The following is a 17,371-nucleotide window of genomic DNA, read 5'->3' as shown; positions in this document are numbered from 1 at the left end:
TGAACGTGACAACGTTACGAATCGCTCACTCAAGTAGGAGAGAGACAGATGTCGAACGCTGAAGAGCGCGGAGTCCGATTGTGACTCTCTGTCGCTTCGCGCTCTCGCTTGCACTTCAAGCCTTAAATGGAACGCCTCAGAGCGAGGTAACGCCGCATGAGTCATTATTTTTCGTGCGTGCAGCCGGCTCCATCGAATTATAAAATAAAAAAAAATAAAAAAAATTGACGTTAAAAAGAGACGTTGTCACGTCAAAAATTAAAAATGATGGTCATAGCGCTGGTAACGGCGGCTCAGTCGCGTGGGCGTTAGCCGAACTCGTCGTATTTTGAATCACTATCTCCCGGCCTATGATTTAGTAAAAAAAGGTTTTTTGCATGGGAAAAGTTAACCGCGCTCCGTGGGCGTACGTACACTTGAATGAAGTGCACGTAGATCTATTTTTATTCGAGTTTTCGTCGATGTGTTACGTCATTATAGTTCGACAGTAATCATGTTGGTACTTAACATACAAATTGAAACTATATAATTTTTGTACTTAAATGAAACGAGCCGTACCAAGAATGATATTAGTACGCAAAATCGCCCGTTTTTCGCACAGCGTTTATCGTATTGACGTAGACGAACTCCTGAGGAAGCCGTAAGTCTTTTAACCAAGCACTAAACTACTCCATACTTTGGTCGGTATCGTGATGAGTGAGACAGGCGTACGTATACTTTAAGAGATAGTGTAGACGCGGGTCTTCAGTCAATCGAGATACTTCTTTCTGCTCCAATATCATCTCCAACGGGGGAAGTAAACTCTCGACGTCGGCGCCTAAAATTTTATTGAAATATAATATTTAATAATATGTAGATAATATAATAGTTTTTCTTTAACGCATTTTGGTACTAAATATAGGGTGTGTATTCAAACCAAAACTAAAAAGTTCTCAGTTATTAAAAAATCTCTTCTGTTCCTTAAGTGAATACTTGCTGACATTTAAAAGTTTTACATTACAATAATACAATACTCTGATTTTTAATTCCGTAGAATTCTGACAGCTATCATTTTTTGACATGTCAGAGATTACAAACCTTTTTGGCCGGGCACATTTTTCAATTTCAATACGAGTCGGAACATCTAAGTCTATGCATACATTTTATTGTTAGGGAATTTTATTAAGCGCTGTCGCTTTTCATCACAAATAATAAAAAAATACGTAACATTTTATTTTTATTGTCCTCAAATGGGTCAAACTTGTCCCTTTTTCGGTGGAGAACTTTGTTAGTAGCAATAGTTATGAAATCTCAGAATTCTACGGAATGAAAAATAAAACTATATATTTATTTTAATGTACTGTACTGTCTGGAAGCCATCGCTTATTTGTTCGCACCTGTCACACTACAAACATATTTCTTTACTTTAAATGTGATTATCATACCCATTATATTAAGAAGGTCTATCAGTCGATAGAAAAGAGTCTCTTGCACGGCATGTTGCGGGTCTTCTACGCTGACGTGCGACCAGTCCTCGCGTATGATTGACGCGCACCATACCTGCGAACACAATTTACTTAAAACGCTTGACTAAACATAAATAATATTAAACTAAAAAACCCATAATTAAAAAAGTTAGAGGAACAAAGTAAAATGTGATTAACTAAAATTAAATTATATTTCGGAGATTTAGCCTATGTGTTGAAATGTGCCAAAGCGATGTCACTCTTCGTATATTATATCGTTTAAGCTGAAAGATTTTCTTACAAATCCCGAACTTCTCAATTCTTATTAGAAGCAAATATTTTTATTAAAAAATTAAACTGTGTATAATTATTTTATAATACCTTCAATCTAAGCTCTTCTCGTAGTTCTGGGTCTTCTACAAAATCAGTGAGATCGAGGGCCTTTTTGTAGTCGTACTCTGTGAGGGATGTGCTCTCCGCATCAATATACATCTGTTAAGTAGAAAATATTTTTTTAAATCTTAATATATACAAATTACGCGTCACGTTCTTTGTCCGCTATGGACTCCCTAAACTAGTTCACCGATTTCAATCAAATTTTCACACCGTGTGAAGTTTGATCTAACTTACAAGATAGGATAGCTTTTATATATATAATTGTACTGTACGTGTGTATAGCACTGAACTCCTCTTAAACGGCTGTATCGATTGGAATGATTTTTTTTGTATGCGTTTGTTTGGAGCTCTTTTAGATTCACAAATCAGCCCGGCAGTTGGCGCTGCAGTCGGTACTTTCATACTTTGTTTAATATCCTAATCGCTTGAAATATCATGCAGGACAACGTCTGTCAGGTTCGCTAGTTAAATATATGTAATAAGTTGATAAGTTAAGAGCATTGTTGGCATAATGGATTCAGCGTGAGTCTCCCATCTACGAGGTCGTAGATAGCCAGCTGTGGTTCAATTGACTTTCTGTCTATGTACGGATTTAACACTCGTACGGTGAGGGAAAACATCGTGAGGAAATCGGCTTAGACCCAAAAAGTCCTAGAAAGGCCTAGAAAAAAACAAATGAACATGAAACAGATACAGGAATCTGAGACCCAACTGCACATATTATGTGTACTGTTAAACCATATTTTTTTTATGAAACACATTAAATATACATTGTATTTTAATCCAAAATTTGCAAGATTTAGTATCAAATTAAAAGCACAGTGATCAAATACCTGCACCAACTCTTCCGGGTCGGATATCTTCATATCGTGTTCTCCTAAGCCATAGTGGAGTCGTATATCTCGGGGCAAGGCGCGATGTTGGGCTCCCAAACTTAACACCGTTTCCGACTGTTGAAATTTGTCACGCAATTGGCCCTTGCTTTCGTCACTGGCCACAAGACACAGCTTTGCTAGAGATGCCATTGTCTGTAAAGTAAGTATAAAGATAAGAAGGAAATTCCATCCCATTGATGTAAGTCATTAAGAATCTCCGGCATGTCATGGAATAAGGTTTCCGTATTGGTTAGTTCCCGCTCTTATGTATTTTTTTCTAAGTTATTCAAATTATTCATTTAGCTAACACAATGTACACTTATAAACGTCAATAAAGAAATACATATTAAATGCTAAATAAGCATTAAAAATATTGTATATTTTAACTAGAGGTACATCGATTTTAATATGTATGTAAAATTTAATGTCATCTATACTCTGATTTTTAATTCCGTATAATTCTGACAGCTATCATTTTTTGACATGTCAGAGATTACAAATCTTTTTTGGCAGGCACATTTTTCAATTTCAATACGAGTCATCATCTGACTCTATACAAACATTTTATTTGTTAGTGAATGTATCCATTTTATTAAGTGCGGTGCTCAACATTAAAAGTGGTTTTACGGCGACTGATAATTACGTCCCATGTCACCACAAACAGTAAAAAACGCACAGGTAAAGATATTTTTTTTAAAAAGGTCTAAACCTGGAATTGGTAGGCAGTGATGCCAGCTTAAGAATAAAATAAAGTAATTAAAGTTAATTCGATATATTGTTCGTGATATTGAAATATTTGTTAATTTTGTACTAGGTTGAGTATGTAAATATTAAGATTTACCTTTTTGTAGGTAAAACATAAAAAATACGTAGCATTTTATTTTATTGCCCTAAAATGGGTCAAATTTGTCCCTTTTTCGGTGGAAATCTTTTTTAGTAGCAACATTTATTAAATGTCAGAATTCTATGGAATTAAAAATCAGAGTATAGACGGTCTTAAGATTAGAATCTAAAATAATTTTTGAAATCACGTTTATATTCAAAGACTACAATATATAAACAAAAGCAATATTAATACATAGACATACCACCATCCTATTAACCGAATCCCGTTCATCCTTAGCCATCTGCAGCAGTGTGATCGCAGCATCACTTAACGGAGCTCGAGCTAGTTGGTGAACGGCAAGCAGTTCCCGTCTTTGGGGCGCTGCGGCCAACCATCGGGCAAGACGACCTGGACGACGCTCGCCTAATCCCCGAAGCAGTTGAGCCCTATCAGGCCCAGAACCCGATGCTAGATAGGCAAAGGCGGTCTCTGCTATACCCTTTATAATAACAATCTTAGTCAATAATGTATGTATTTAGGTTATAGAACCAAAAGTCGAGGGAAACAGGCCCTCGTTGAAAATAACCTCAGATGATTATGATTTATTAATAAACATTTATTTACATACAAAAATTACAACTAGCCCCAAAGAGTTCATTATCTTTTCCACTCTTTGAATGAAGGAAAGAAAAAAAAAAGATTTAATCATTACTAATATTAATTTATAAGAATCGTAACACTGAATTAAAAAGGGAATAAGAAAAGAACCATTTCCTATACTCACATAGAAATTATGCGGTAAAGTAAGTTAGGTTGTTTTTTTTACTCATATAATTTATACTTGGCATATTCGGAATGTCACTTCACACACACACACAATCTTTGGAAATTACCAGCAGTCGAGTTATTTCTCACTAGGACAATAAAGCTACAAAACAATTTAGCTCCGCAGTTTTAACTAATTTCGGCAACTTAAAAACCACGTTTTAGTATTTAATTGTTGTCGTTAGTGAGGGTGGGTGTAATGCTATACAGAGTGTATCATTGTATGGAAGTCTAAACCAATCTAAGCCGAGTATCGAGTACGTTACATGGAGTTTACACTGTATTTATGGTCTAAGATCCCGCTATACAACGACCTTCACCGAGATGCTTATTTAATGAAACTTATTTTATATTTAATTTAATATGTCAATAAATATAATCCATATGGGTTGCCTAGCAAATTTCAGTCCAGAGTATGTTTAATTAATTTAAAAAAATATATATTTTTTTAAACATTTCACCGGTATGATTATTAGATAAATTCTATACCAATCGAAAGTATGAAGCCCATAGAATATGCAAACGTTAGGTTGTTTTTAATCAATTAATTATTTATGTGTATATTTTTTATGTGACACTAAAGTATATATACATCTTTAGTATAAAAGAAGGTTATAGTGATACATATATAATACTACCCTGATTGAAAAAAGTTCAAAAAAATTACTACATATGCAAATTAAAAAAAAATTTTTTTTAATATTAATTAAACATACTCTGGACTGAAATTTGCTAGGCAACCCATATGGATTATATTTATTGACATATTAAATTAAATATAAAATAAGTTTCATTAAATAAGCATCTCGGTGAAGGTCGTTGTATAGCGGGATCTTATACTATTATGAAAACAAAATCTAAATCTGAAGAAAATTTAAGATTAAAAAATAATTTAATCAAAACATACCTCGTGTTCATACTTGTCGACGTAGTTGTACAATCTTTCAGAGTCGGGTTTGCGAATACACATTTCCACCAATAACTCCCACGCTTTGAACTTTTCGGCCAATGCCGCAGCGCGATCCACTTCGCCTTCCGCAACTATTAGTATAAATGCCATTTATTAATCAGAATATCTTTATATATATATATATATATATATGTATGTCACTGAACTTCTATCAAACGACTGGACTGGACCGATTTTGATGAAATTTTTTGTGTGTGTTCAAGGGGATCTGGGAATGGTTTAGATTCACAAATCAGCCCGCCAGATGGCGCTGCAGTCGGTACTTTCATACTTTGCTTTACTAATTGCTTGAAATATCATGCAGGACAACGGCTGTCGGGTCCACTAGTTTAATTTAAAATATTGTTCCAAATCGGTATCAATTAAAAACTGGTTTCTTGAGATTCTCGAGACTTGGCCCTATTGTGTACGTAATACGGATTTGGACATACTGAGGTCAATTCACGCTTAAACTCGACTCTGAATCTTAAGCAGTCGAATCGCAATCAAAGACCCAAAAATCTAGCTTCAACCAAAAATATTTTTTTAATAAAATATATATATTATACTAGCAGACCGGCCAAGCGTTGCTGTGGCTAAGGTTTTTGTTATATCACATAGTGGTAAACTATTCAAGGGAAACGGTAGGAGAACACCAGTCATGGGGACCACCATGCTTTTTTGGTGGTTATGCCATTAAATTGTAGCTTATGTGAAACGTTGGAACTTTCAACACAGCGCCATTTGTTAGAATTGTGACTATCAAATAATAAACAAATATTTGCAATAAAATAATATTGCAGGTATAAATTGAGATGTAAGCTATCCTATCTTTTAAGTTGGATTAAACTACACACGGTGTGCAAATTTGATTGAAATCAGTTCAGTAGTTTAAGAGTCCATAGCGGACAAACAACGTGACACGTAATTTATATATATTAAGATATAGATAACTTACTATATGGCCGAATAAGGTCGTTTCGCAAACGGTGATAGGTGTGTTCAGGCAGCGTCTGCGCATCCATTAGTAATAAGTCGGCTAGTACGGCCGATGCCTCCAGTACCTGCGCGCGCGAACTGGCGTCTTGGCAATTGTGTGCCGATTCGCTGATGAAAATAAAATGTACCGCATGTACGTCTTATAATCAAGTAGGGTATAGTAATGTGTAGTATAAATTTATTTCTAAGAAATTGCTTGTATGTTCATCCTTTAAATCTCATACAAATTTAAGAGCAATTATTAAACTACTTAATTTATTTCTGATGTTAAGTGATACCGCCCATCAAGAGCACAGGGATCGCGAGTGCGTTGCCGGGCTTTAAGTAATAATGAATAGTAATAAAAAGTTAACTACTAAAAATATTGTATTTAGTCTAGATTAGTTAAGGGACCGTTCAAGTTAGGTAACGAATTTGGGGGGGGGGGGTGTCCTTTTAAAACGTTAAGAGGCGGGGCGGGGATTGAATTACGCGTTATTGTTAATATTCCAGTACTTTACACCACATTATGGCAACTTTTAGATATAAAGAGTCTCTGGGTGGTCACGAAACGTTTTCCTATTGGGTACAGAAAAACGTTACGGCGCGTTACTGGGGGGGGGTCAATAATCTCCAAAAATTGCGTGACGTAATACTTGAACGCTCCCTAATCTGTGTTCTATTGACTTACGTGACAGCTGTAGTATGGTATCGCACCAGAAGAGACAGATCAGCGCAAGGCTCGCAATCGGTCTCTCCCTCGCACCAGCTCGTCCATTGGCTCCGGACATTGTGCATTTCGTTAAGTATCGTCTAGAAATTTAACATAATTTCATGTTGAAAAATGACTGAACGTTGTACGCGTACCGTGGTATTGTTGAAGTGAATTAGGATTTGAGCCAAACAATAGAATGCATTCCATTGTTCGACTGTTATCTGTAAATCTCTATTGTTACAAAAAAAATTGTGTATGTTTCGGTACCATGTTCAAATGGATTCTGTTAAAAGTATAGTTTTTAGCGCACAAATGGATATGTGTCCATGTTGTGATAACTATTTAAACTCCCAAGCAAAGTTTGTAATGATTTATAATTTTACTGTATAGAGATGTATCTGTTTAGTTTCCTTAATAAATAAATAAATAAATATGTAAGTCAACAAATTTTTAAAATTTAAATCATATTATCGAGATTATCTTTTTTATTTAAATCAGATCAATTCGAATAAATTCTTAAGGAACAGTTTTATGAAAATTTCAGTAGTTTTTGAGATATCTACGATTTTCTCAAGGGGATATATGTAGAATGTACTATCCTGGGTAAACATTTTGACAGGTATTTGAAGCCAGTTTTATTTTTCCATACCTAATAAATGTGCGTCTATTGGAAGTTTTAAAACGACTATTGGAAATACAAAGTAAACTTACCGTAATAGCACGCAATGCGTGATGCGCATGCGCTGCGGCCGCATTCGCGTCGACCGCGGGCGCTGGCAAACGTGCCAATACGTTCACCGCACGCATCACGCGCGTCACACGGCGCAGAACTACATCAGCGGCCGTGAGTGCGCCCGCACTTAGCGCCGCACATACTTCCGGCTCTTCTTCTGCGTCGCAGTCCGATGAAACCTGCGCGTTAGACTCATTTTAAATTAAATACTCCAAACGCAACAGATCAAATGATCATGAAACAGATACAGAAATCTGAGGCCCAGACCTAAAAAGGTTGTAGCGCCACTGTTTCATTTTTTATTTTAAACGCAACAGAAATTAGCCTATATAGAGCCTCACAATTTATATTTACCTGTTTCATACTTTTAATTACAAAAAAAATTACATGACTGTCAGAACTACGTTTTAACATTGTGTACATCCTGCTTGCCTATGGACTGTAAAGTGTGTCGAAGTTTACTTGTGAGAGGTGTTAGGAGGGTATGTATAGACAATATAGAGTGATGTTATTGGCAAACTACACTAAATTACTGAATATATGAGACGGTGAACTCTAAGAACCTAACCCCCCCCTACACATAAATAGATATTTCGATATTTTTTAGATGTCTGCACCAAGACGCCTAATATGTCAGACAAGTTGAAGGTTGAAAGAGGTTGCCTTAGACCCAAAAAAGTCGACGGCGTGCGTCAGGCACAGGAGGCTGATCACCTCACAAATAATCATGAAACAGAAACAGAAATCTGAGGCCCAGACCTAAAAAAGGTTGTAGCGCCACTGATTTTTTTTTACTAAAAATATCACCTGTTGCATGGCGGCATCGACGAGCGTTGCCCCGGCACTGTGAAGCCTTTGCAAGGCACGTGCGGCCGCGAGACGTTCCGCCAACGTACACAACACGCGTACGCTACGCACACATCCGCATCCACTCTCTAAAATACGTGATTATATTAAAACCGGATTACAATACATAAAATGAGGACGCGATTCACAAAGAATTAACTAAATTATTGTCTTTAATAAATTCCGTAGATCTATAATAGCAAACTTCTAACATACATCAAACTGATACTTATTTATAAAAATACTAGCTGACCGGGCAAACGTCGTTTTGCCATGTATATCATTTATAATAAAAAATAGGGGTTGATCGTAGAGGGGTGAAAATTAGGGGTTGTATGTATTTTTTAATGCTGTATCATAAAAAAATAAATAATGTTTTCCTTAACATTTAGGGGGATGAAAAATAGATGTTGTCCGAATCTCAGACATACCCAATATGCACACAAAATTTCATGAGAATAGGTCAAGCCGTTTCGGAGGAGTTTAACTACAAACACCGTGACACGAGAATTTTATATATTAGATGTCTGAAATAATTAATTAACAAAAAAAAAAAAACATTTTTTTTTTCAATTTCTGTTTTTGTTATACCAAAACCGTGAATGAATTATTAATTTATTTGTATTAGAGCTATAAATTAAAATTTTTTACTATATAACAAACCTTATTCAAATATTACCCTACCTTTGCTGACGTATCCAAGACGGTGCCAAAGGCCAGCGGCGTGCAAGAAATCTATATAAAGTGTAAGAGCGCGGTGCTTATCTCGCAGCTGACCGGAAGCTTGGAGCGCGCCCGACGAACCCAGCGACACACGGCTGCTACCCGTAAGGATGCGCCATCTATTATTAGAATGTAATATTATATCAATGGAGCCGTTCAAGTATTACGTAAGCAGATTCACTGCCATTCATCTTCCCCCCCCCCCCCCCCCCCCCCTCTTTCAACAAAAGTAAGCAAAGCTCTACAAACACGTATTAGCTTTTTGTAGGAATCCTCGAAAATGCATTACGTTTTCAAGCATAGACAATGTGTAGGTAATATATGTGTAAAAAAGTAAATTATTACTGGTGACGTAATCACCAAATACGAAAATCTCCCCCCCCTTATAGTGTACGTAATACTTGAACGACCCCAATATTGTCCCAGGCAATTATTTTTAAATTCCGCATATTTCATAAACGCTTTATGTTAACAGAATGGCGTGTCATCAAACATATAATGATAACCTAAGGTAGTTGAGAAGATAAAATTTAAAAATAATAATGTCAAAAATGTATTGGTTTTTGACACATGGGGATCGCGCTAAGTCTCGATATAATATTACTCATGGCAGAAAAAAAATATTTGATAGTTATAAGAAATATACCTAGGATCGCCAGCAGGGACATCATCCAACATTTCTGAAGCGACCGCGATGACAGTTCTATCAAGAGGCGCGTCTACGTCACTGGGCGTGGCTCCTCGCGAAGGGAATAGTTCAGCCAGAATTTTGCCCGCATTTGCATCGCGTCGTAGATGGAATAAGAAGGCGGCTTTGAGCTTGCCACATGCATCTGACGTTGTTATACCAATCTGAAAATAATTATACAGAAATTAATAAAAAAGGAACTCGCAATGTTATTTTACATGTTTAAACAATAATATTGTCTTTTATTGACATAACCTTTACACATTTAAAGAAAAAACTTTTTAACTAAAACAATCCGCGAAAATAGAGGACACCGTGAGCCATTTTTACCAAAACCCTCCATCTTTTAGTCGATACCAACTCCGGGGAAATAAATACAGATAATGCAACTTTCTCTGCAGCTGTGATACTTTTTGATATCCAACATCTTTTGTCTTCAGTCACCGTGACCACGCACGCTGTAAAGCACGCGAAACGTCGGATAAATTTAAAATTATGCTAAATAATTGTAAATTTATAATAATACATAACTTTAATCCGGTTAAAAAGTTTTTTCTTTAAATGTTTAAACAATTTATACCGGTTTTGTATATTGTATTATGATTGAAGTTTATTTTTTGTCTATTATTATCCTTTATTAACTGAAGGATCACCAAGAAATCTATAAATTTAAAAAAAAATTTACTAAAAAACGCTGATAGCGAAGGTTTAAGAACAAAATATGCAAAAATATATAGAATTTATAAATTTTAATTTTTTAAACTACCTCATGTGGATCAATCTCATAGAGCGTAAGGTTTCCGTCGAATATGTCAGATGGAGAGGGAGAACCCATTGGGCTGCTAGTAAAAGATCTGAAAATTTATAAAAATTATAATAATCAATTATTATTAGTCAATATTTAAGTAATTGTATTGTATTGTAACAATTAATTAGGAATACATAATGAAAATATATTTATTTTAAGTTAATCTATATATATATATAATGAAAATGGTCTTCGTTTGAGGCTCAATCACGCCAAACACAATCGTATCGACATGAAACTACCACCATTCGATGCGAAATTGGCTGGTGGTTTATGGTTTATGGCTATTTATTTATTAAATTCCAACGTTCCTTCATTTTTTTATTGCTGTTTTACTTTTATGAAAATTTATCCATACGGACTTCACCGCGGAAACATTCGGGGAGGCTTCCTAGAACCTCTAAACGTCAACATCTGTTAAAAACTCGATTTTCGAAATATTTCAATTTTCTTAGCGGGAAGTTAAAAAGAAGAATAATAAAAATATGAAAAAAAATAAAATAATGAAACATAAAATTTATTTTAATTCGTCCAGCAAAGCGGGCGCGAAACGGCTAGTATGATATAAATATGGAAATACATAGTTAAAAATACATTTTTGTTAAAAGTTTGTTTGAGTTTGCAGCAGTGCTAAACCTCTAATGTAATTTTTACAATATTGTTACATTCCTTTCGACATATTGATTCTTAATATAAAAAAAAGTATATCTAATATATAAAATTCTCGTGTCACAATGTTCGTTCCCATACTCCTCCGAAACGGCTCGACCTATATGATTTTTTTATGCATATTCAGAAAGTCTGAGGATCGGCAATCTATCTTTCAAACCCCTAAGTGATAAGGGGTGTCCACCCCAAAAATTTTATTTTTTATTTTTCAGACAATTTTATTTTAAAAAATTTTTATGATACAGCATACAACAATACATACAACCCTTAATTTTTTATCTACCCTCTACGATCAATCCCTATTTTTATTACAGTAGATATTGATTTTTATTGAACTAAACATTTTTTTCCTAGAAATAATATACATGGCAAAACGACGTTTGCCGGGTCAGCTAGTAATTAAATAATAATTTGCACAGCCGCCACGCCAGTCGCTTTCTACAGACTGTATACTTACTGTTGGGTCTCATGATGGGTTGAAAGCGCCATGGTGAGGCGTAGTAGTCCGTGCTTGCGGGTAACCAACAAAGCCCCGTTTCCGCCCCTTCCCGCGCCCAACACTCGGTCGCCTTCCGCGGACACATCTACGTGTTCCGGTTTCTCGTTGGCCACTGATGCTATATCAAAACAACTATTTTTAGAATTCATTCTACTTTGTATGAAAAATAAGGTGATTCGTTTTTTTTAACTATTTATTAACGTTACAAACATTTGTTGTGTATTGTCTTTTTGCATATAAACTCCTATTTATCTTCACATCCTCAGGTTTATCGACCATAGCAACTCGTTAAAAAAAAGGGTGCGTGTACTCATGTACGCGCGTAAGAAGTTCTACTTTGGCATTATTAAAAATAGTTTTTGATTGCATGCAAATAATTAATTATAATTAAATAATCAAAGACTAGAAAAGGTGTCATTATAGTCAATAAAGTTCAGGTTACCTTTGAAAAATTAAATATTTATTATTATTCTCTTACATTAAGTGTAACATAAATTCTATTATTATTCGAATGTTGTTTTTGAATTATGTCCAATGACGTAGCATCTTCCGTGGGCAACTTCATTCTGTTAATTTTGTGTCACGGTGCGGGCGCATCGTAAAATTTCACTCTCATCAATTTTTCATAACGCGCCTATAACTTCAAAAAAGGCTAACGAACTATGGACTACAACCGTTACTAAATTAATCACTTTCATTTCACTATAAAGTATGGAGATATTAGAATAGCATATATAATAATTGTACGTACTATCTGCGGGCACGATCGCAAGTGCGGTCGACGTATATAGAAGCGCGCGTAGACCAAGTGGCAGACAACGCGGAGATCCTTCTTCCTGTCGCCCGGCTCCAACTGCGCATATACTCACCACTTGTGGTGACTCAGGATTTTCCACTCTTATTTGGGCTAAAAAAACATTAGACATAAATATGTACAGTCAAACTAGGAAAATTGAGAGCGCAATTTCTTATAGAGGTTTCTCACTAACCCGAGTTTGTAGCTTACAGAGTTACAGGAGTCTGTCTCAGAGGTAAGAAAGAAAGTATAGAAAACAATCACAGACGCGCATTTGGTTTGAATTAGGAGTCCCACGAAATTTTAGAATGGGGCATAAATAGCAAAAGTTAAATGCGTTTAACGGTCGCTTAAAGAGGTTTAGGCAAGTATCAATCTCACTTGTAGAGGTTCACGCGTGAGAAATAACTGCCACTTATACAGGTTTCATGTTTCTCAGTTATAGAGGTTTGGGAGCGTTTTTAGAGATTATTGACCCCCCCGCCCCCTAACGTTTTTCTGTACCCAAGTATAGTAAAACGTTTCGTGACCACCTAGTGACTCTCTCTACCTAAAAGTTACCATTATGTGTTGTAAAGTACTAAAAGTCGAAAATAATATTACCAATAACGCGTAATTCAATCCCCGTCCCGTACTACTCTCATTGATAGAGTTTTCCCGCTTACCCAGTTGTCACTTACACCGGTTTGATTGTATTTCAAACTAAACCTTATAATATTTATGTACTAATAATTTGTAAATACATATTTAAATTATACTCTACCAAATTCTTAAATCAAATATAACATTGCTATTACTGATTTTTATTATTATAAATACAAAATAAATATAAAATGGTAATAATCAAATACATTTAAGACCACAAAGAATAAATATATTAAGACTTGTTATATTGCTGATTCACTTAATGCTTAGCAGTATTGTTTTTAATGATACAAAGTTTTGTTAATAAGAATGAAAACAGAATAATTAAATTTAAAGTACAATGGAATTAAATAAACATTTACTCACATAATGAAAAGAATCTCAGTAGTAAAACTTACCCAGAGCATATCTAGTATCTGCAGGTCGAGCCGGTGTGACCGCAGATATGGTTGCCAAAAGTAGTAAAGTATGATCACCTGCCGCCTGCACATCCAACGCTGTTACCTCCATAGTACTTGGCTCACCTATATTATGCATCTTTTAAATATCATAGAGCAGTGTTGGCCTAGTGGCTTCAGCATGCGACTCTCATCCCTGAGGTCGTAGGTTCGATCCCCGGCTGTGCACCAACGGACTTTATTTCCATGTGCGCATTAAACATTCGCTCGAACGGTGAAGGAAAACATCGTGAAGAAACCGGCTTGCGTCAGGCACAGGAGGCTGATCACCTACTTGCCTATTAGATTTAAAAATGATCATGAAACAGATTCAGAAATCTGAGGCCAAGACCTAAAGAGGTTGTAGTGCTACTTATTTTTTTTTAATATCATTTATTCTTGTAGGCACTTATGAATGTATCAATAATGAACTAGTTGTAGAAATAACATATAGGCTCAATACGTAACCTTGTCACATTGTACATTTATGTTGGAAAGCTAAAAAGACACTTCCTTTGATTGATCTTCAAAAATGTTTAAATAGTTAATAGATTTTTATCTATGCAGTAAATGTAAGTATGTTCAAGGGGATCTGGGAATGGTTTAGATTCACAAATCAGTCCGCCATTCATACTTTGCTTTACTAATTGCTTGAAATATCATGCAGGACAACATCTGTCGGGTCCACTAGTTTTTATGTATAATCAATTATAATTATGTAAAAAATTTGTAAATACATACAACAAAAAAGGCAAATAAGCACTGCTGCAATCACTTATCGCTGGGTGGTGCTTTTTCTGCACAGACTCTAAATATAATTTATTTCACATGTGAAAGTTTACCATGTGGAGCCAAATGGGCCCGAGCTGCTGCATCCAGTAATGGTCGACGTAAATGATGCTCATGCAATGCGGATCCACTCCACATTTGAAGAAGTGGTCCACCTGCTACCAGGCATATTAGTTCATCACTATCACTCTCCTCTTCATCAGTAGTTGGAGGCACATTTGGAAGAATGACCACACCAACTAACTTCTGTAATAAAAGAAGTTTTATTTAATGTGACTGTGCTAAAATTTTAATATTCCTTGTAATTTAAAAAAAAAATATTTAAAAACTAAATTTGGTTGTTTTAATATATTTTCTTTGCAAAGTAAATAGAATTTAAATTAATTATGAATTTTCAATTAATACGAAGAAAGTATATTTACTGTATCAGCATGAGCTGGCATTGAGCCAAAAAATAGTAGTGAGACACGTCGACCAATACCACCAAGCCAGCCACTTGGGGGCCTAAGAGTGGTACAGCTCACTGTTGTTCTACCCTCTGAAAAGCAAATGAAATATAAACAGCTCATTATATTATAACAAATATAAAGCCATATTGCACTATATACTATGTATTTATAATTTATATACATTTAGTCTGAAATACATAAATCTTCTCAATGTATTTATGAACACTGTCAGAATAAGTACAACCAATAAATAAATGAGATAATGGATTTAAGCTTGACATTGTGCGAGCCAAGAAAAAATAGATTCCATTCACTGATTTTTTTTTAAAATGAAACTTACCTCTATTAGTAGATATCTTGACTAAAGTACAAGTAGTAGTTGCAAGAAGCAACGATCCCAAGGTTGTACCAGTGTCATCTACTCTTGATACTAATCGATCACATTCTTGCCCTGCCAGTTCACAGCTTACTTCACTGTATGCACCCTCTTGCCCCACTGATGACCAGTAACGAACAATTCCTTCAGGTGAAACCCCAACACAGGAAGGTACAGTCTAAGAACAGATAAAATAAGAACTTGGATGATTGTATGTATGATCTATACATATGTTATAGCTTTTCACTAAATTATTAATTTTATAAGAGTTATACCTTATTATTAAATACAAACATATTATTATATTATAAACACTATAGGTACACTACAAAATAAAAATTGGTATAGAGGTAAAAATACTATATACCTCTCAGACACGAAAACACTACAATGTGATACCTTTTATAATTTTGAAGGTGAAAGAAATCATAAAAAGAATTTCACATTAAATTACTATGTGCAAACTAGACATTGTTGATTTTTTTTTCACCTGTACATCATTTTCATAGAAGATAAAAACAAGGTCTGCTTTGTGTGCCAAGTCAGTCTGAGGTAAAATGAGCTCACGAGCAGCTACTGGCCCTGATGAACCTGTCAGCTCCTGAGGCCAGGCCAGAACCCTACGCCCAGCTACAACCCAGCACCAACCAGATGGTGACATGCCTACACTCACATCGCCACTGCCTAAAATTAAATAAAGTTTTATCTACCAACAAACTGATATGCAAAATGTGTAGACAAAAGTATAACATAAAAACGAAATAGTAAAATGTAAAGGTAGTTTCAAGGATTATTAGAATCTAGATTGATTAAGATTGATATTTTAATTCATTACCAAATGTAAGAGCTTCAGTAACCATTACTGGGAGGGGCATTCCATAGGTCTCTATTGTGCTATGTATTGTCTGATAAATCACGTCACCCATTTGCTGTTGCGATGTTCGTTCATATTTGCTAAAACGAAAGTAGTTTTCATAAGTAAAAGAAAATGAAAAACAATTGATATACATAAAACCGAACGTATTATTTTTAATATGAGAAGGTTATGCATGTACCTCTGATTCTTTTTAGCTGTTGATAATCCAAGGGCTCGTCTTCCAGATAACGATTGCCTCACCCGTGGAGAGAACGGACTCCTCATTCCACCAGTACTATTGTAATCCATTATAAAACGCTTTAGAGAACTTTATTCTTGAATAAATAATAATTTGTAAAATGAAAATTTAATTAACCGCCAGACGCTAATGTGGACTATCAAATACTGTCATAATAGACGATTGACAACTGACACTAGGTAGATAACAGTTATATGCAGACAAAATTAGACAGACAATAAAGGTAGACTTTATACATTACGTGCGTTTTCCAATTACAGAGCATAATGCGACTCAGTGCCGCACAATGCCGCATAATGCTGAAGCTTAATTGGAACGTGAATTAGTTTTCAAATGCATCAGCAGAGTGCGCTAACTCAGTGTTGAAAAAAAAAATGTTCTGAATAGAGTTAGCAACCTCATGAATGTATAAATAATGTGGTTAACACATTGATATACAAAAAACCCAAGATGCACAGTCTCATATAAAAGTAACGCTCGAAAGTGTCCCGAAACACTATTTCTGTCCATAACAGTATATGTTACAAGCATATATTATTGCAAAATCAACCTTACGCGAATTGCTTAAAGTTGTTATTACAACGCAGTGTATACGTACTTAAAGCAATAAAATTTTACGACCGACCGTGGTCGGTAGGACAAGGAGTGAGTGGAGTCGAACATGACTTTTTTATTTACAACTATTTAACATAATTTTAAATTTATCCGACTTTTCGGGTGCTTTACAGCGTGAGTGGTCACGGTGACTGAAGACAAAAGGTGTTGGATGTTAAATAGTTGTAAATTTAT

At 35.2% G+C, this 17,371-nt stretch overlaps 1 protein-coding gene across 1 annotated transcript; it reads right to left on the bottom strand.

The window, feature by feature from the left end:
• Positions 1–356: 356 nt before the first annotated feature.
• Positions 357–16,722, bottom strand: LOC125049765 (nuclear pore complex protein Nup133). The gene is made up of 22 exons (XM_047649215.1): positions 16,523–16,722; positions 16,303–16,421; positions 15,958–16,151; positions 15,432–15,645; positions 15,065–15,180; positions 14,696–14,888; positions 13,815–13,940; positions 12,727–12,882; positions 11,934–12,093; positions 10,766–10,853; positions 9,958–10,163; positions 9,273–9,430; positions 8,550–8,677; positions 7,721–7,921; positions 6,986–7,107; positions 6,275–6,423; positions 5,275–5,408; positions 3,805–4,041; positions 2,675–2,869; positions 1,827–1,937; positions 1,425–1,539; positions 357–817 (listed from the first exon to the last, which is right to left on the bottom strand). Exons 1-22 carry the CDS (start codon positions 16,630–16,632, stop codon positions 666–668), a joined length of 3,384 nt encoding a protein of 1,127 aa, XP_047505171.1. The 5' UTR covers positions 16,633–16,722; the 3' UTR covers positions 357–665.
• Between the last annotated feature and the right edge of the window lie 649 nt (positions 16,723–17,371).

Source organism: Pieris napi, chromosome 1 (assembly GCF_905475465.1).
Source record: "Pieris napi chromosome 1, ilPieNapi1.2, whole genome shotgun sequence".
NCBI classification, from domain to species: domain Eukaryota; kingdom Metazoa; phylum Arthropoda; class Insecta; order Lepidoptera; family Pieridae; genus Pieris; species Pieris napi.
The sequence above is the reverse complement of the archived record's forward strand: the minus strand, read 5'-3'. Positions and strand labels throughout refer to the sequence as shown.

Coding starts and splice junctions, on each gene's coding strand:
- LOC125049765 (XM_047649215.1), bottom strand. CDS start 16,632: ATGGATTACAATAGTACTGGTGGAATGAGGAGTCCGTTCTCTCCACGG. Junction 12,883..13,814: donor AGATACTAGATATGCTCTGG/GTAAGTTTTACT, acceptor ATGTTTTTTTAG/CCCAAATAAGAGTGGAAAAT. Junction 4,042..5,274: donor TCGACAAGTATGAACACGAG/GTATGTTTTGAT, acceptor GTTATTATAAAG/GGTATAGCAGAGACCGCCTT.